The 20,468-nt window shown below is 44.8% G+C and overlaps 2 protein-coding genes across 5 annotated transcripts in view; one reads left to right on the plus strand and one right to left on the minus strand.

Annotated features, from left to right (window-relative positions):
• Positions 1–10,545, plus strand: part of sh3kbp1 (SH3-domain kinase binding protein 1) — a 413,248-nt gene extending 402,703 nt beyond the window's left edge. For all 4 annotated transcript variants that reach the window (XR_005461315.1, XM_038802548.1, XM_038802549.1 and 1 more), the window contains one exon: positions 9,867–10,545. Coding sequence is in view for 3 of the 4 variants with exons in the window: in XM_038802548.1 (XP_038658476.1) it covers positions 9,867–9,908 (42 nt within the window). In the remaining variant the exon portion in view is untranslated. The remainder of the gene's footprint in view (positions 1–9,866) is intronic.
• Positions 10,546–10,784: 239 nt separating this feature from the next.
• The window catches only part of LOC119969226 (eukaryotic translation initiation factor 1A, X-chromosomal), a 35,002-nt gene continuing 25,318 nt past the window's right edge, over positions 10,785–20,468 (minus strand). The window contains exons 5-7 of the mRNA XM_038802552.1: positions 20,381–20,462; positions 20,190–20,281; positions 10,785–11,019 (exon numbers count right to left, since the gene is read on the minus strand). Coding sequence (XP_038658480.1) covers positions 11,014–11,019; positions 20,190–20,281; positions 20,381–20,462 — 180 coding nt within the window. The 3' untranslated portion in view covers positions 10,785–11,013. The remainder of the gene's footprint in view (positions 11,020–20,189; positions 20,282–20,380; positions 20,463–20,468) is intronic.

The following is a 20,468-nucleotide window of genomic DNA, read 5'->3' on the forward strand; positions in this document are numbered from 1 at the left end:
CGGATAAGCGTTCTCCAAGACGGCCTTCAGGATGCGCGGCAACGCAGAATCGCCGAGCAGAACTTATAGCCAAGTTCCGCACACATGAGTACGGCCTCAGCTAGGATCTTGGATTCATGTCGCATTACATTCACCCCCCACCATCTGGCCTGGGCTAGCAAAATCCTATCAACTATCCTGGATTGAGACAATTCACATCTCTTTAACCCGTGATTATCCCTCTCTCCAGTTGCTCCTTCTGGACCTGTAGACTTAATTACCTGCAAAGACTCGCATTCAAAGTATCGTCTTGCACCTTTGACTTTGTCTTTATATCTATATATATATATATATATCTGTTTCTGGAACCCACCTCTTCATTCACCTGAGGAAGGAGCAGTGCTCCGAAAGCTAGTGATTCGAAACAAACCTGTTGGACTTTAACCTGGTGTTGTAATACTTCGTAAGGTGGCATAGTGGACAGTGAAAAAGGTTATCTAGGATTGCAACAGTACCTTGTTCAATTGGGCCAGTGGGCCGATGAATGGTAGATGGAGTTTAATTTAGATAAATGTGGGGTAATTGGTAGATAGATTTGGGGCAGGACCTACTCAGTTAATGGTAGGGTGTTGGGAAGAGTTATTGAACAAAAGTGGAGTCACAGGTGGACAGGGTGGTGAAGAAGGCTTTCGGCATGTGGTTTCATTGGTCAGAACATTGAATGTAGGACTTTGGATGCCTTGTTAAAGTTGTAAAAGGCCACACTTGAAATACTGTGCGCAGTTCTGGTTACCCTATTATAGAAAGGATATTATTAAACTAGAAAGAATGCAGAAAAGATATATTGGGATGCTACCAGGACTTGATGGTTTGAGTTATAAGGAGAGGCTGGATAGACTGCGATTATTTTTCCCTGGAGTGTAGGAGGCTTAGGGGTGATCTTATAGAGGTCTATAAAATAATGAGGGGCATAGATAAGGTAGATGTCAACATCTTTTCCCAAAGGTAGGGGTATCTAAAACTAGAGGGCATAGGTTTAAAGTGAGAGGGGAGAGATACAAAAGGGTCCAGAGGGGCAGTTTTTCACACACAGGGTGGCGAGTGTGTGGAACGAGCTGCCAGAGGCAGTAGTAGAGGCGGGTACAATTCTGTCTATTAAAAAGCATTTAGACAGTTATATGGGTAAGATCGGTGTAGAGGGATATTGGCCAAATGCGGGCAATAGTGGTAAAAACTGGGCGGCATGGACAAGTTGGGCTCAAGGGCCTGTTTCCATGCTGTAAACCTTTATGAACCTCTATGAACCCAAAGATGTGCAGGGTAGGTGGATTGGCCATGCTAGATTGCCCCATAATTAGAAAACAAAATGCCCATAAGAAGATGGTGGTGAGCTGCTGCCTTAACCAGAGTACTCTGTGGTGTAGGTACCCCCACAGTTCTGTTAGTGAAGGAGTTCCAAGTTTCTGACCTAGCAGCAGTGAAGGAATGGTAATATCATTCCAAATTAGGATGGTGTATGGCTTGGAATGGAACTTGCAAGGTGGAGTTGTCCCATGTGTATGCTACCCTCGTCCATCTGGGTGATAGAGGCTGTGGGTTTTGAAGATGCTGTTTCAGGAGCCTTAGCGAGTTGCTACGATGCATTGATAGATGGTACACACTACTGCCACTCTCAGTCAGTGATTGTGGAGTGAATGTTTAAGTTGGTGGATGGGCTACTGATCAAGTGAGCTGTCGTGTCCTGGTTGGTGTTGAGTTTCTTAAGTGTTCTCAGAGCTGCAGTCACCCAGGCAACTGGAGAGCATTCCATCACACTTCTGACTTGTGACTTGTAGGTGATGGACAGCTTTGGGAAGCTGCAGAATTCCCAGCCTCTACATTCTCTTCTAGCCTCAGTATTTATATGGCTGATTCAGTACTTTCTGGTTAGTTGGCAACCCACAAGATGCCAATTATGGGGTTTCAGTGATGGTGATACCACTGAATATCAAGGGAGATGGTCATTGCCTTGCACATGTATGGATGACTGTTACTTACCAATTATCAGTCGAAGCCTGAATGTTGTCCAGGTCTTGCTGCATGCAGATATGGACTGCTTCCTTGTGTGAAGTATGATTCCTATTGACTTCAGTTTTGGTCAGGCAACCAACTCGTCATTATCGTATTGCCATATATGGGACCTTGGCTGCTGCAATTCAATAGTACATTGGCTATTAAAGACTGAAACAACTTCCAGTGGCGGTCATGAATGGAGCGGTTGCACAAATGGTGGCTCTCATCTAGAAATCTAGGTTAAAAGGCCCTTTAACCCCAGCAAATGAGCCCCAAAAGAACGAAAAATCCCCCAAATAAACCTCCCATCGACCGTAATGCCGCCCCAAGCGGCGAGGAACCAGCAATCCAGCCGAAAATCTTCCAGAGAGGAGAGGGAAACCTCAGCTTCTGACAGGGGAGCCTACGTGGCGGCAAGGAACCAACAATGAATGGTCCCACAGACTTTCCAGCGCAGACCCAGGCTTTGATGGAGAACATGATGAGTTCATCAACTCCGAGCTCCAGAAGCTTAGAGAGGTGATGATTGAAGACTTTGTGTGGGCGGCAGTTGAAGCCGCGATGGCCCCCATGAAGGAGGCCATGAGCAAAATGGAGCAGAGGCTTGAGGACAAAGAGGCAACATGGGACCTCGACAAAGCCGCCATGGACCAAGGGGGTTGGATGACAGCCATCAGAGCCGAGGTGGCGAGGCTAGTCAAGGTACAGAATGGGCTGAAGGAGAAAATCAATGACCAGGAGAACCGATCATGTCGGCAAAACTTGCGGATTATGGGGCTGCCAGAAGGTACGGAGAGGAGGAGCCCCACGGAATAGGTGGCAGCGATGCCCTTGCAGCTGGTCGGTTAGGAGGACTTTGCCAAACACCTGGAGGTAGAGTTGTCACTTTGGCAGCAGTCCAAGGCGGGGAAGCCACCGCGGGCGATGATTGTGAGGCTCCACCAGTACCAGAATAAAGATCAGATCCTGAGGTGGGCGAAAAGTGTGAAGGTATGCAAGTGGGAAGGATATTACATCCACTTGTACCAGGATATTAGAACAGACCTGGCTAAGCACCGGGCAAAATTTAATGGGGCTAAATCCACACTGTACAAAAGGAAGATGCAGTTTGGCTTGCTCTACCCCGCCAAACTTTGCGTCACCTTTCAGGGCAAGGAGTACTACTTTGATGCCCCGAAGGAGGCCATCAGGTTCTGCAGAGACACAACCTGGGAAATAGGAGTAGAGGGCAATGAATGCAGCATGGGGCAGAAGTGAACACACATGGCGGGCAGAGGATGGGGGGTGGGGACAGGGCACAGAAGTATACTATTAGGGGAATCCATCCGTTGAGGGGTGCTGCTGCAGTAGCAAATGGGCTGGCGTACGGAGGTATAGTGACAGAGGAAGCCGTGGCACACTTCTCGGGGAGGGTGAGCCTGAGGGAGCGCCTGGCAGGCGGGAAGAGGAAAACAGAAGTTCAGGGAGGGAGGGATCACATGGGTAGGGGGCTGGGGTGATGCAGGTAGCAGGTGGGGGGGGGGGGGGGGGGAATAGGGTAGAAGGCTGGGTTCAATAGGTATTGTATGGTGACAATGAAAACGAGGAAGCAGACAGCAGCCATCTTGAATGGCCTGAGCGGTGGGCAAGCTCTAACAAACAGGGCCAGACCCACAGGATGAGTATGGTTGACCCCACAGGAGCAGAGAAGCAAAGCCCCTCCCCCCTAACAGAATAGCTACATGGAGCATGAGAGGCCTTCACAGGCCGGGGAAAGATCCAGAGTCCTCTCCCATCTCAAAAGCCTGAGGGTAGACTTAGCCTTCCTCCAGGAGATCCATCTAAGAGAGAGGGACCGACTACGGGTAAGGAAGGGCTGGGTGGGACAAATGTTTCATGTGTGTTTCGACACCTGGGCAAGGGGGGTGGCCGTAGTAGTCAGCAGGATAGTAGTGTTCACGGCGACAAATACAATGATGGATCCAGTGGGCCAATTCGTTATGGTCAGCGGGACCCTGGCGTGTGCCCGGTGGTATTGGTAAATATATATGCCCTCAACTGGGATGAAGCAGAGTTCATCAAGAAAACTAAGGCTGGAATCCCTGACCTAGACACCCACTGACGTATCATGCAGGGTGACTATAACTGCGTGCAAGACCTGAAAATGGCAGTCAATCCCAGAGAGAGCCATAATAGGAATGGCTTGAGGGCTAAACACCTTTACGGAGCAGATGGGGGGAGTAGACTCGTGGAGGTTCAACCACCCGAGAAAAAAAGAGTTCTCCTTTTCCCACTCACGTGCAGGTTGAAAATCCCTTATCCAGAATGCTTGGGACCGAGTGTGTATCGGACTTTCAGAATATACGGCGCATGTTTGGTCCGCGTTGGCAACTGAGTATATGCAGCGTGGATTGGGAACTATGCATTTCTCGGGAGCCTTGTGGGATTTCCCACTTGTGACGACACATCGACGCTGAAAAAAAAGTGCAAATTTTGGGATTTTTTGTAATTTCAGATAAGGGATGCTCAACATGTATAGACTTTATAATCGTAGGGAAAATAGTGCTCCTAGGGGTAGTGAAGGCAGAACACTCCGTAATCGTAGTCTCCGACCATGTGCTTCATTATGTGGACGGAAAGTTGGAGAAGCACAACAACTCCCTCTCCAAATGGAGGCTGGATACGACTCTCCCAGCCAATAGGGATTCCTGCACAAAAATATCTCCAAGCCATTAACGGTTATGTAACATGCACCCAGAACTGGGAGGTCTTGCCCTCCACGTTTTTAGGAGGCACTGAAGGCAGTGATCAGGGGAATTCATAGCTAAGAGGGCCCTTAAGAAGAGAGAAAGGGCAGCCAAGCAACGGCAGATCGACTCCATACAGGAGGTGGATCAGCGGTACTCCTCGGCCCCAATTGTCGAACTGCTGGTGGAGAGGAAGAAAGCTGCAGATGGAATTTGATCGGCTGTCCACGGGGAAAACAGTCCACCAGCTCCACCAGTCATGGGAAGCCTTCTACAAACATGGAGACAAAGCCAGCTGCATGCTGGCTCATCAACTAAGAAAGCAGGCTGCCGCAAAAGTAGTGCAAGTTAGGGACAGGAATGGTAGAATAGTGTAGAAAGCCCAAACAAGGTTAACGAGGCTGTTGCAAACTTTTACCGGGGACTGTACACCTCCGAGCCCCCGAAGGAGAGTCGGAGATTTAACTGTTCTTGGAAATACTGGTGGTAGAGGAGGAAAAGAGGCCAGGGCTGGAAGCACCGCCGGGGCTGGATGGGATCATGGAATTCAATTCCATGCAGTCTGAGAAGGCACCGGGACCAGACGGGTTTCCGATAGACTTTTACAAAACATTTGCACATCCCGCACTTGCAGGAAATGTTCATCCATTCGTTGTCGAAGGGGGCCTACCACCCATGCTGGCACAGATCTCGATCTCAATGATTCTCAAAAAGGGCAAGGATCCGACAGATTGTGGATAATACAGACCCATATCTCTCTTGAATGCTGATGCAAGCAGAGACGATTGAGGGAAGACCTGATCGAGGTGTACAAGATTATGAGGGGCATGGACAGGGTGGATAGGGAGCAGATGTTCCACTTAGTTGAACGGTCAGTTACAAGGAGACACCAGTTCAAGGTCAGGGGCAGGAGATTATGGGGCGATAGGGGGATTTGAGGAAAAGCTTTTTTACCCAGAGGGTGGTGACCTTCTGGAATGCACTGCCTGGAAAGGTGGCACAGGCGGGTTGCTTCATATGGATGAGCACTTGGCATGTCATAACTTTCAAGACTATGGGCCAAGTGCTGGAAAATGGTATTTAGGTAGACAGGTCAGGCGTTTTTCATGTGTCGATATGGACACGATGGGATGAAGGGCCTCTTTTGTCCTTTATTATTCTGTGATCCTAGCGAAAGCACTGGCGAGACGCCTGGAGAGTTGCCTACCAGAAGTAATCACGGAAGATCAGACCAGGTTTGTCAAGAGCAGACAACTAACGACGAACATCCGATACCTCCTGAACGTAATAATGACCCCACCTGGGGAGGAGGCACCCAAATTGATCGTCTCCCTGGGCACTGAGAAAACATTCAATCGAGTAGAATGGAGGTCCCTCATGGAGGTACTTGAAAGGTTTGGGTTTGGATGAGGGTTCACCACGTCGGTAAAACTTCTGTACAGTGCTCCCATGGTGAGTGTGCAGACGAAAACCACCTGCTCCAAGTACTTTCGGCTGCATAGGGAAATGAGGAAGGGTCCCTGTTGTCCCTGCTTCTGTTTGCACTGGAAATTCAGCCACTGGCCATCGCTCTTCGATCATCAGAGTGCTGGATGGGCATTTGAAGAGGGGGCAAGGAGCTTACTGGTGGAGCCTCACAATCATCTCCCGCGGTGGCTTCCCCGCTCCTCTGCGTGTCAAAACTCCTGGCCAGTATGGGAAAGATAACGGAACTCCTTAAATAGTTAGGTGCATTCTCAGGTTACAAACACAATCAGGGTAAGAGCAAAATCTTCCCGGTGAATTCCCAAGGGGGAGGAGCTACATTGAAGACCTGGAACCAGTTAAGGCGCCACTTCAAACTTGGTATCTCCATGGGGCCCACATCTGCAACTAACATAAGTTCGCCCCGGTGAAGATAGATGCCACATTTTGGGCTTGGAAGAAGGACAGAGGGACCTCGAGGGTGAAGGCCATGTACATGGACGGTACGGTAGCGACCCTGGGAGAAGTGTCTGATAAGCTCCAACTCCTGAAACGGAAGGAGTTTGGTCCTTGCAGCTGTGCGACTTTCTCCACAAGGAGACCAAGTCCCTTCCCCAGTTACCCGGACACATGCTTCTGGACAAATTGGTAGCCATAGCTGAGTGGAGACAACTGTGGTGACATATACAGACGATTCATAGAAGAGACCAGGACCCCACAGGATAAAAAGTGATGGAAATGGGGGGAGGAACTGGATGTGGAGATAGGTGAAAGACTCTGGATCGAGGCGCTGCACAGGGTCAACTGCACCTCCTCGTGCACAGGGCTAAACCTGGTCCAGGAAGGTGGTTTACAGTATACACCTAACCAGGTTATGCATGAGCAGATTCTTCCCGGAGGTGGAGGACAAGTGTGAGTGGTTACAGGGGTGCCCAGCCAATCTGGTCCTGCCCAGACTCAAACGAGTTCTGGACAGCCTTCTTCGAGGCCATGACCAGGGTTGTGGGGGTTAAAATGGAGCCATGCCCATTTGTGGCGGTCTTTGGGATATTAGAACATCCAGAGCTCTTCATCGGGAAGGAGGCAGACACCCTGGCTTTTACCTGATCGCCCAGCGAAGACTTCTGCTGGGGTGGAAGTTGGCAGAGCCTCGAGTCTGAGTGGGTCTCAGACCTGACTGAATTCCTAAAGCTTGAAAAGATAAAATTCTCAATCAGCGGTCGGAAGAGAGATTCCACGACATGTGGAGAAGGTTTTCCACCCTCTTTGAGGACCTGTTCATAGCCAGCAACTGGGGGGAGTGGTGGATACAGATGAGAGGGCACACAAGGGTGTGTGGGAGGAGAGCCGCTGAGAAAAAGGGACGTAGGAGGGGAAACAGGAGGGTCTTACAGGCAGGGCCTTACGGGGAGGGCGCAGGCCTCTCGCATGTAAGAAACCGGGGAAGCAGTAAAATCTATCTACCCTCGCAAATGGAGGGTTTAACATGACTCCCCATCACTAAGTATGAAAACAATTCTCTTTAAGTATACCATTGAAAATAAGGAAACGTGACTTCAGTGACTAGGATCACCGATGTGCCAACCCTGTAAATAAATTGCCATTTGATTGTTTTCTTTCTTCTCTGCTTGTTCGGTCTTGTGTAAAGTTTGATATTGTGTTGCAACTCCAATAAAAAATATTTTTTTAAAAACATTGCAACATCTTATAAATGGGGCTCTTCTCCATTTTCTATTTCTCTCAGTGGTGGTGATTTTGAACTCCCCCAGTGAACAAGAACATAATCCCAGTTTAATTTCCAGTATAGACTGAGGGAGTGCTGCACTGTCAGTGGTGCCATCCTTTCACATAACAGGCCATGCAGATGTCTCAGTATTCTGGGATGTCCCTAAATTGTGAAAGGGGCTATGTTTCAAGTTTGTTATCTTAATCCTTGGAGATAAAACATTCTCGTCGCAAAACACTCTTGACTGCTCTTCACAGCTACTTGTCCCAATTATATGGGCCGTGAGCAACGGATGATAAATTTTGAACGCAATCTCCTAAAAATATTTTGACTCCTAATTTTAAAGCTCTTAAGAGGCTAAGAAGGCTGTCTAAGTGCATTTTGTTAATGCACCGTGTTTGACACACCTATATAATTCGGTAGAACCCCCAAACACAAAATTACCTAATTACAGCCATTCAATGCCTCTGCAATGCCAAGGTTTGACTGCACTTTTGACTAGCGTTGCAACAAGTAGTAAAACAGGCTGGCGGTCCAGCCATGGAACTTTTACACTTGTGTTTAATGATAATCTGCATACCAGCTAGAATTGACCGAAGGAATCACATATTTAAGGACTGCTACAATTAAATCTCAAATAATGCCCACTGCAGAATATATTTTCTCTTTGCACTTAGCAATTTTCTCTAGACACCCTACTGGTTGCTACTACTTGCACAACCACACCTTCATGCTGTTGTACACATCACATTGCTTCCTTCTATATCCAGCAAGAATGGAGGAACTGTATTAATAGCAATGTTTGGACAGAGTACCAGAAGAGTGCTCTGTGGTTTTGGGGAGATGGAAAGTGCAGGCTGGCTGCTACTCCATGGCAGTTCCTTGCAACTCAGAATTCAACAATGGAGAATTGTATCAGCTGGGAGTGCATCAGGTTATCCTTACTTAACAACTCATGTTCTGCCATATTCAGCTAAATGTTAAATCAGAGGATGAAAAACTGCTAATTTGTGATTTTTATTTTCCTGTTCCAATGTGCATTAAACTTGGATTAATTCCTCAAACATTCAATACAATTAGTTGATCTTGTTTTTACCTGGATGCACGATGTATTTTCAACTGCAAATATTTTTCAGGTAGCACTCTGTTCTCCACTGTTTCTGAATTGCATATACAAGAGCTTTTTCTTGTCAAGCTGATTTGCACACTGATGTATCAGTAATTTCAGGAGTTGCCATTTTATTTGAATCTTGTATCATGGGGGTCTTGCCTATTACTATACAAAACCACTGTTAAACTACATCTGGAGTATTGTGTACAGTACAGGAAGGATGTGTGCCTTGGACCGACTCCAGCTGAAATCATAATGCCCCAGAATGTTACCAATGTGTCAGGGTTAATGAGTAGACATAAACTAGGTTTGTATTTCTTGAAATATGAATTATAGGTGATTGATTGGATTTCAAAAATTGATAGGGTAGATAAACAATTTACTGCTGGTGAAGGGATTGGGATAGGTATGTAATCTTAAAAATCAAAATTGGGCTGTTCAGGAAACAAGTGTAAACACTTGTAAAAAGCAATAGCTGCAAGCTCAATACTTGATTGATTTTTTTGCTATTAGGAAGTAGAGAAGATACAGATCATCCATAATCTCACTGATTGGCATACTCCTTTGATAAACACCTTGGTGGACTTTTGTGAATTGTGACAGTGGGAGGGGCATAATATTGCAGCTAACATTTAACAGCAGGAGACTGGATGGCATGTTAATCAATGATTCATTTCAATGATTATGGCATTCTTGGATATGATCTGTTTTCACCACCTATCACAGTGTGCTTGATAAATAATTTGATACAGATGGTCCACTCTGTTCATTAACATCCTCAAGAAACTCATCTATTTTTTCTTTACAGCTGGAAGTGGAAGGAATTAAGAAAACACTTCAATCAAAGTGACAGTTCCCCGAATTGAGTGCTGCAGTGACACTTCTGATTGCTTCAGGACTTAAGTTGCAATGCAGCCAAATTTAGTTTTGTGCCAAATTCATTTTGTAAAAGTTTACCCCCTTGCATCTTTTCTAAACAGATTCTCAAGTTTTGTAATGCAAAATAGTATTGGTCACATGATAATTGCAGTAATTTTACTATGGCCCCTGTACTAAATGCACTGATGTCCAAATGGCTAAAGCTGGAGGCTTAATGCATATATTTTTGTGTATGTATATAAAATATATATACACAATGAATTAATTCAGGCACATAAGCCCATACTGGTACAATGATATTTTGCAATAAAACAATGTAATGTTTGGGTGCCAGTTTATATATGCCTGACTTTTTTTGTTGTCCATTTATTTTTCTGCATTGACATTTGTTCATTTTCTCTGATGTAGTATCACATCTATTAAATATTGTTTTCATCTGTTGTCAAATGTTCTTTTTGGGTGCTTTGTAACTTGAAATTATCCCTCAAAGTACAGCAATGGGTTTAGTGACGACAACATTCTAACCACATCAGAATGTATGAAATGAAAAAATTGGTGCCTGAGCAAATTCCTTATTAAAGAATGTTGGCACAGTGTGCCCAAATAAATGTACTTCCATTGGAATTATTTCGGAGATTAGAACTGCATTTCAGAATGATTGATTTATTAAATACATCATTGCTATTTTCAAAAAGATTGCCTGGATACTTCCTTTAATGGTGCAAGAAAAATTAAACAGTGCAAGAAAATTAGTTGGAAAATGAATAAGATATTACACATTTTGTTCCAGTTTGAACCCATCCTGGTCATCTCCCACTCACTAACAGCACAACACAGAAACCAGATCTCAGGTTTAACATTTTATTGTAAAGGGTGCACTTCCTCCCAAATTCATCCTCATATCCTTTTGTATTCTCATGACTAAAGAATATATAAATACACTAAAAGATTTGTAAAATAAAAAAAAGTTACAGAATGGATTTTTCTTAAATCAACTCGTCGTGCTCATGTAAAATCCAAAAAAGAAAATTCAATTCGAAGCTTGGTACAGGGTGAAATCCAAATTCAATCCCACTTTAGATCTGTAAGAAAACATTATAAAAATATAAAAATCTAAATGCTAGCAATAAAGGGTTTCAGGTTAATCATAGCAGTGGAGAGCAATACCAGCAAGAACAGATACTCCGCTCTTAAACATTAGGCTGAGCAGACAATATTGGTGCAATCCAAGTGAATCAACAGGCAGTGTGCCATTCATTTAGATCATTGGTCATCTCGGTATTAGACCACCTTAATACTTTGAAATTTCCAAAGCAATTTACATCAGTCCTTTTAAATATGTTCATGAGATGTGGATGTCCCTGGCTGGACCAGCATTTATTGCCCATTCCTAATTGCCCCTGAACACCATGGGACATTTAAGAATCAAAACACATTGCTGTTGATCTGGAGTCACATAGGTCAGACCAGGTATCATCTATTTGGAGAATAAATGTATCCAGGGATAATGATCCCAGTCATCTTGCCATGATTGGTAGGAAATGATAGAACATCTAGAAGTGAAATATGTTTAATGAATAGGCAACATGGATTTTACAAGGGAAAATCTCACCAACCTTGATAAGAGTAAACAATGGACTACTGAATAAGGTCAGAAAATGCAGTCAGTTGTCAAATGTGGTACTGGACTGCTCATACTTCAAGGCAGACAGAGTGGAGGTAAAACATATTCAGAGGCTGGGGCCATTAGTTGGCAGGGATAATCAATCTTAGGGCAGCAATAAATTACAAGGACATTAATAAATTTACAGAATAGGTAAATAATTAACAAATGAAGTTCAACACAGGTTGCCAGTCTAGTTATGGTAAAAGAACAAAGAGATCCCAGAGTACAAATACATCAATCACAGTTGCACCACAGGTTGACAAGGCCATAAAAAGCACAATGGAGGGACAGAATTGAAAAGTAGGGAAATTATGCTAAACCTGCATCAACCCCTGGTTAGATTGCAAGAGTACTTGTGTGCTGTCTGGTTACCGTATTGTAAAGAGACACTGGAGAGGGTGCAGAGATAATTTACAAGGACAATATCTGGAAATGATTTTCAGGCTGGGTCTCTTCTCTTGCAAAAGAGGTCTTTAAAATTGCAAAAGTTTTTGAGAATAGGTAAAGTGAGAACGTTTCCAGTTGTGGGAAAACAGTATAACTAGAGGGCAACAATATCAGTTAAGTCAGCAAGAAATCAACTAAGAATCCAAAAGAAACTTCTTTGCCCAGAGCGGTGAGAATGTGAATCTTACTATCACTAAGTGGTTGAAGCAAATGGCAAAGATGTATTAGAGAGGCTGGACCGATATATGGGAATAGAAGGTATTACGGATGGATCTGAAATACAGCTCAGGTGGAACAAAGACAGGATATAGAACATCCAATCACTGGACAACTTCCATCCCCTTGCCTTTCCTGTGGTCTTTATTTTTTTTGGACCTGCTGACTTTGCTATAATAATTGAAACCTACAAAGTCATGGTGCCTTGCTGCAAACAAGGACAACGTTATTTTAGATCAAATATTGAGGTTTGAGGCAGGGTTCATTAGTAATCTCACAGCAAAAGGTCTGTGGAAAATATCGAATGATATTTTGAATTCCCAAGCTTAACAAGCTAATTAGATAGGTATGAGGGAAAGAGTTGGCTATGGTAGTTCAGTTAAATAGATTAATAAAGGTCCTGCGTTAATCACAGGGCAACATTTCAAAATATTCAACATAATACATTAAAACTCAGCAAGAAAGATACAACAGTGGCATACTAGGGAAGCATTAGATTAAAAGAGGATTATGAAGATGAACAATACAAATAAGGCTGATTGGCAGCAGCATTTTAGAAACCAAAAGTGGATTTTTAAAAACTAGCAAGGAATATAAAAACAGATCGCAAGAACTTTGACAAATATAAGATTAACTCAGTCCATTCAAAGCAGGGACAAGAGAAATAACACTGAACAAATAATATGTCTGTCTTCACAACAGGAGACAAAATTACATACTAGAAAATTTCTAAGAGTGAGAAACTTAATAGTAGCAAACCCCCAGGATTTGATGGCCTATATCACAGGGACCCAGAACAGGTAACTGCAGAGATAGTAGCTGCACTATTACTTTCCAAAATTCCCTAGATTCTAAAACGATCCCCACGGATTGAAATTTAGTTAGTGCAACAGTCTTTTTCAACATATGAAAAACATTAGTAGACCACTTGGCTCCTCCAGCCTGCTCTGCCACTCAATCGGATCAGATCATCGGATTGTAACTTCATCTGTGCCTGCTCTGGATACCCATTAATCAAGAATCTAACTAGCTCTACTTAGAAATTCTCTGCTTGAGGAAGAGTTCCAGAAGATTCCACGGAAAAAAAGGAGAGATAATGGAACTGCAGGCCAACTAACATCGGTTATTAGTAAAATTTTAGAATTTTACAGGTGGCAACCTGTAGGCAGTAGTCGCACATTAGGTGGCTCCCGCTAGAGTCCTTGGATTTTGACCATTTTCACCCAGATGTGAGGGGGAATTTGTGGGAAAACGTATCCCAAGAGTTGTGGGTGCACTAGAGGATGTCAAAATCCCAAAGAAAAAATATTGGGAGAAAGGCAGCAAATGCTAGTCTGTCGGCAGAGTCAACGACAGTGTGGAGCGTGATTGGACGAAAGATGGTGGGAGCTAGCTCGCCGGGTGGGGCTGCACCCATTACAGTGGATACGCTGGCTGAGGTGATGCCATTGGAGTTTGAGCAGCAAGGGAAGGAGATGGACACTCTTTAAGAAGTCAGTAGAAGAGTCATTGGCCTCAGTAAAGGAGGCTCTTGGAAATTTGGAGACTCTGGGAACGTGATGAGGTGCTGAAGTGGGTGGAGGAAGCATTGTCATGATACAGTGACAGCTCATCTCGCTGGAAGTGGAGTTGCTGAAGGTGGAGAATAGAAATAAGGGCTTGAGAGCCAAGGTTGAGGACCGTGACAAAAGGTTGCAACAGCAGAACCTCCAGATCGTGGGGCTGCCTGAAGGTGTGGAGGGCCCGAGGTCGACAAAGATGTCCAAAAGCTGTTTCAGGTGGAGGAGGATACCCCTTCCCTTCAAGTTGGATAGGGCCCACTGGTTGCTGCAGCCAAAGCCACAGACGAACAAGCCAAGAGCTGTGATTGTCTGCTTTCATAGCTACCAGAGGAAGAAGCAGGCACTGAGTTGGACCAAGCAGAATTGGGAGGCAAAGTGGGATGACAGTGGTATTCATATATTCCAAGAAGTCACAGTGAAATGAAATGAAAATCGCTTATTGTCACAAGTAGCCTTCAAATGAAGTTACTGTGAAAAGCCCCTAGTCGCCACATTCCAGCGCCTGTTCGGGGAGGCTGGTACAGGAATTGAACAGTGCTGCTGCCCTGCCTTGTTCTGCTTTCAAAGCCAGCAATTTAGCCCTGTGCTAAACAGCCGAGCAGGTGAGAAGGCGTGCAGCCTTTTAACAGGGTGAAGGCAGCACTGTTCAAGAGTGGAAAGCCCTTCAGGGTGGTCTACCCAGAGGCTGTGATTCACACACCATTATTTTGAGACGGCGGACGAGGCATTCATGAAGGTGGAAACATTGGGCTGAACCGAGATGGACACTGGGACTTTGGTGTTGTGGGCAGGATGAGGGGGGGTTATGATATTGTGGTTGTGGGCCTGTTAATTTCTTTGTACATTAGTTACTGTTAAAGTTTAAGGCTGTTTGTGGTGTGAGCTGCCTTTCGCCTCTCCAGGGCTTGTTTTGGAGAAGGTACGCATGTGAGAGAAGGGGAGAAGAGGAGCAGTTTCAGGAAGTGTTAGGGGGTGGGAATAACAAATTCCATTGTTATGGATGTGGGCGCCATTGCACTAGCAAACTAGAGTTGGCTAGTGAACAGGAGCGTGGGGGGGGGGGGGGGGGGGGGGTTTGTGGTCAGCCAAACCTGGACAGTGAGGTTTCAGCTTACCTAAAAGGTGTGAATGAGGGGAGGGGCAAGTGACGGGAGGAGCTGTTGCGAGAGGGGATGGTTGTGGGACTTCTGGGATTGGGGGGTTGGTGTAACTGGCTGACGGTGACTGAGAGTAGTTCTTGGTCCCAGTCGTGGGACAGGGTGAGGAAGGAGATCAGATTATCCCTCACAGTAGACATGAGGCTGCAGTTTGGTTGGTGATGTGCGGTGATTAGGAGGGCTGGTAGTGTGGGTGAGTATTTTCTCCCATTTGAAGGGCTTTGAGGGTCAACGTGGAGCTGCTGCAGGAGACCCATTTGCGGGTGAAAGACCAGATAAGGCTTCATAAGGGCTGGGTTTGTCGTCATTTCTGATCATAGAATTTATAGTGCAGAAGGAGGCCATTGGCCATCGAGTCTGCACTGGCCCTTGGAAAGAGCACCCTATCCAAGCCCACATCTCCACCCTATCCCTCCAAACCAGTAACCCCACCCAACCTTTTTGGACACCAAGAGCAATTTAGCATGGCCAATCCACCCAACCTGCACATCTCTGGACTGAGAGAGGAAACTGGAGCATCCGGAGGAAACACAGAGGCATGAGGAGAACATGCAGACTCCGCAGCCAGTGACCCAAGCCAAGAATTGAAACTGGGACTCTGGAGCTGTGAAGCAACACTGCTAACCACTGTGCTACCGTGATCATGCCACACAACTGGTAGATGTGGTATTGGATGAGGGGCCGGCACAGAGTTTGAATGTGGGTTTGCTAGCGGACGTGGGCTACTGTATGAAGATGGCGAGGGTGATAGACGAGTATGTAGAGGTTAATAAAAATGGCGAGGTTGCACCGTTGGTGCTTTGGGAGGTATTGAAAACAGTGGAGAGGGTAGATAATGTCACAAAGTGCAGGTTAGAATAGAGGAGAACCAGAAGCTGAAAAATGAAATTTTGGAGATTGATTGCAAGTCTTCAGAAGATCCCATCCCAGAGCATTTGGCCAGAGAAAGGTACTGCAGACAGTTTGATCTGTTGTCCACAGGCAAAGTGGTGAGCCAGTTGAAGTGGGCAAAAGCAGCAATGTACAAATATGGGGAGAAGGCCAGCAATTTGTTGGCTGGCCAGCTGAGGCGGTGCCCTGGGAGATTGTTCAGATAAGAGGGGAGTGGGGATTGGTGTCTTCTCCGGAGAAGCTGTACAGGCCGAAATTGGCAGAGTGACAGACAGGTTTGGGGAGTTTGGAGGGGGAGTGCGCTCCCATGGGGGACTTTAAGCGTGAGTGGGAGAAGCTGAGAAGGGCACTGGAGTGCGGAGGGAAGCCTTACAGAGGGCGAATGTGCCCTCGTCGTGTGCAAGGCTAAGCTGTATTCAGTTTAAGGTGGTGCATAGGGCCCACATGATGGTGTCGACGGTCCTTCTCAGGAGTGGATTTCAGAGGGTGGAGTGGTTGATTAAGTCGTATACCTGGTCAGACAAGGTAGCTAGAATTTGGATGGGTCGGCAGTCAGGTGGTTTGGTTCTGCCGAATGTGATTTATTACTACTGTGACAGACAGTTGGAGAGGACAGTGTGAAACAGACTGGTAAGCTCGAGGAGATACTTGTTAGGAAGAAAGATGTGTTGGGCATTTTGAAAAACTTGAGGATAGACAAGTCCCCTGGGCCTGACGGGATATATCCAAGGATTCTATGGGAAGCAAGAGATGAAATTGCAGAGCCGTTGACAATTATCTTTTCGTCCTCACTGTCAACAGGGGTGGTACCAGGGGACTGGAGAGTGGCAAATGTCGTGCCCCTGTTCAAAAAAGGGAATAGGGATAACCCTGGAATTACAGGCCAGTTAGCCTTACTTCAGTGGTAGGCAAAGTAATGGAAAGGGTACTGAGGGATAGGATTTCTGAGCATCTGGAAAGATACTGCTTGATATGGGATAGTCAGCAAAGATTTGTGAGGGGTACGTCTTACCTCAAGTCTTATTGAATTCTTTGAGGTGACCAAGCACGTGGGTGAAGGTAAATCAGTGGATGTGGTGTACATGGATTTTAGTAAAGCATTTGATAAGGTTCCCCATGGTAGGCTTATGCAGAAAGTAAGGAGGCATGGGATAGAGGTAATTTGGCCAGTTGAATAACAAACTGGCTAACCGATAGAAGTCAGAGAGTGGTGGTGGATGGCAAATATTCAGCCTGGAGCCCAGTTACCAGTGGCGTACCGCAGGGATCAGTTCTGGGTCCTCTGCTGTTTGTGGTTTTCATTAATGACTTGGATGAGGGAGTTGAAGGATGGGTCAGTAAATTTGCAGACAATACGAAGATTGGTGGAGTGTCGATAGTGAAGAGAGCTGTTGATGGCTGCAAAGAGACATAGATACGATTCAGAGGTGGGCTGAGAAGTGGCAGATGGAGTTTAACCCTGAAAAATATGAGGTTGTCCATTTTGGAAGGACAAACATGAATGCGGAATACAGGGTTAATGGTAGGGTTCTTGGCAATGTGGAGGAGCAGAGAGATTTTGGGGTCTATGTTTGTAGATCTTTGAAAGTTGCCACTCAAGTGGATAAAGCTGTGAAGAAGGCCTATGGTGTGCTAGCGTTCATTAGCAGAGGGATTGAATTTAAGAGCCGTGAGGTGATGATGCAGCTGTACAAAACCTTGGTACGGCCACATTTGGAGTACTGTGTGCAGTTCTGGTCGCCTCATTTTAGGAAGGATGTGGAAGCTTTGGAAAAGGTGCAAAGGAGATTTACCAGGATGTTGCCTGGAATAGAGTGTAGGTCTTACGAGGAAAGGTTGAGGGTGCTCAGCCTTTTCTCATTAGAACGGAGAAGGATGAGGGGCGACTTGATAGAGGTTTATAAGTTGATATGGGGAATAGAGAGAGTAGACAGTCAGAGACTTTTTCCCCAGGTGGAACAAACCATTACAAGGGGACATAAATTTAAAGGTGAATGGTGGAAGATATGGGGGGGGGGGGGGGGGGGGGGAGGAGATATGTCAGAGGTGGGTTCTTTACCCAGAGAGTAGTGGGGGCATGGAATGCACTGCCTATGGAAGCAGTTGAGTCGGATACATTAGGGACCTTCAAGCGGCTATTGGATAGGTACATGGATTACAGTAGAATGATGGGGTGTAGATTAATTTGTTCTTAATCTAGGACAAAGGTTCGGCACAACATCGTGGGCCGAAGGGCCTGTTCTGTGCTGCATTTTTCTATGTTCTAAATTTGAAAATTATTGGGTACTCGAAATCTATTAAAAAATAAATAAAATAAATGTTTTGCTACAAACCTCACCCATAATAAAGAAGTTGAAGGTGGTAGTTTTTTTGACAATGGATGTTAAAACTATAGCATGCAGATTTCAAGGAAATAGTATGTTTATTTCTTGAATAATATTCAGCCTATCAGATATAAATTTGTGTTTTCCACTCAGGAGACAAAACTGTTCTCAATTAGACTTCCATATTCAATGACTAAAAAATTCAGAGATTCAGATGCTTGACAGAATTTGTATTTATAATCCTAGGCTTGATTTTACACAGATAATTTTATGTAGCTTTTTCCAGAGTGAGAAATGTTGATTTGGTTAATCTCTGATGAAATAACAGAATTCATGTATTTAAAGAAATACAATGAAGATATTAATTTGATTGCAAATGTTTTACAGGTCTATTAGTCTGTACAATTAGTTAGACAAGGGGGCTGGTTTAGCACAGTGGGCTAAACAGTTGGCTTGAAAGGTGGCATATGGTTATCCCTGCTGCCTACGGCGCTGAGGACCCGGGTTCGAACCTCGGCCCTGGGTCACTGTCCGTGCGAAGTTTGCACATTCTCGCAGTGTCTGCGTGGGTTTCAGTCCCACAACCCAAAGATGCGCAGAGTGGGAGGACTGGCCACGCTAAAATGTCCCTTAATTGGAAGAAAATTATTGGGTACTTAAAATTTATTTTAAAAATTTTAAATTAAAAAAAAAGAATAGCTGGCTTGCAGTGCAGAACAATGCAGCGTGGGTTTAATTCCCGTAACGGCCTCCCCGAACAGGCGCCAGAATGTGGCGACTAGGGGCTTTGCACAGTAACTTCATTCAAGCCTACTTGTGACAAACTACTACTACTTTTATAGACAATAGAATCCTGGGTGGCAATGCAAGCTGCGAAAAGGACATAAAAGCACAAAGAGATATAGACCAGTTAAGTGAGCAAGGCAAAAAAAGACAGCAGATGGAATGTTTAATAGGCATGAGACCTGTAAATACTGATGTTCAGAGACTTCCATGTATACTCATACAAAGAACACAAACTGTTACCTTGCAGGTAAAACAAGAGATTGAAATTAGGATGGCTAAAGTAATGTTGGCTTTCGTGGTATAGAGTACAAGAACAAATAAGTCTTGCCACAATTGTGCAGGATTTTAGCAAGAGCACCCCTGGAGTACTGTTTGCAATTTTGGCCTCCATATCTAAGGAAGGCAGTACACCAAAGGTTCACCAGATTGGTTCCTAGAACAAGAATAAATTCGGCATACTTTCGAGTCTAGGACGAGAGTAAATTTGGCATACTCTCTGGAGTCTAGAAGAATGAGAAATGATCTAATTGAAACAACTCTGAAGGGGCTTCATAGAAAAGACACAGAAATTGTTACCCATGGTCCAGAACTAGTCATAGCTTCAGGATCAAGGGTTGATTACTTGAGGAGGAGGAGAATTTTTTTTCACTCAAGTGTTATGAATCTTGGAATTCTCTAGCCCAAGGGGTTGCAGATGCTTCATCATTAAATATATTCAAGGTTGGGATAGACAGATTTTTAGTCAGTCATGGAATCAAGAGATATGGGGAGTCAGTGGTAAAGTTAAGTCCAGGCAGAAGGTCAGCAATGATTGTACTGAATGAATGAGTGTAGGATCAAGGGATTGTAGGCTCCACACATGCTCCTATAGCTAAAGTTAAATTAATTACTTCCTTATTGTTATTTCTGGGGAGGTCCAATCGCAAGAAACATCTGTGCAGTTCTGAACAGACCAGGCCAGCATTTAGCTGCAATTTCTTTGAGATTTCAAAACTCCAGCTGCCATTTCATAGCATACCCAGAAAAAAAACAAAGAGCAATATCACAGTCTCCGAGCCTATGTTTAACTAAATTGTGCTGTTGTTCATAAATTTCCAGCTAGTGTGGAGTGAGAATCTCTGCCGAGACAGAGAGCAAGGCCTGGGGAACCGGTCACCCATCCCAGCAAATGCTGACTTTTATGTAGTAAAATCTTATACTTACATCATCAATGTCCTCATCATCATCCCCAATATCATCAAACTGTATTTCATCATCATCCCCAGGTCCAAAGGTATCTGTTTCATTGATTTTGGCTGCAGGTGCCGAGAGGGAAGAGAAGAGAAGAGAAGAACTGGTTAAAAAAAAACTTTTACAAAGCGGAGACAAATAAAGGATAACAATGGATCCCATACCATGCTCTGGAAGTTCACCATAGGCTTTCAAACTTCTTGCCTCATCCGCATTGTATTTCAGGATGACATCAGCCTTATTATCCTTTAG

Source organism: Scyliorhinus canicula, chromosome 7, assembly GCF_902713615.1.
Source record: "Scyliorhinus canicula chromosome 7, sScyCan1.1, whole genome shotgun sequence".
Lineage (NCBI taxonomy): Eukaryota > Metazoa > Chordata > Chondrichthyes > Carcharhiniformes > Scyliorhinidae > Scyliorhinus > Scyliorhinus canicula.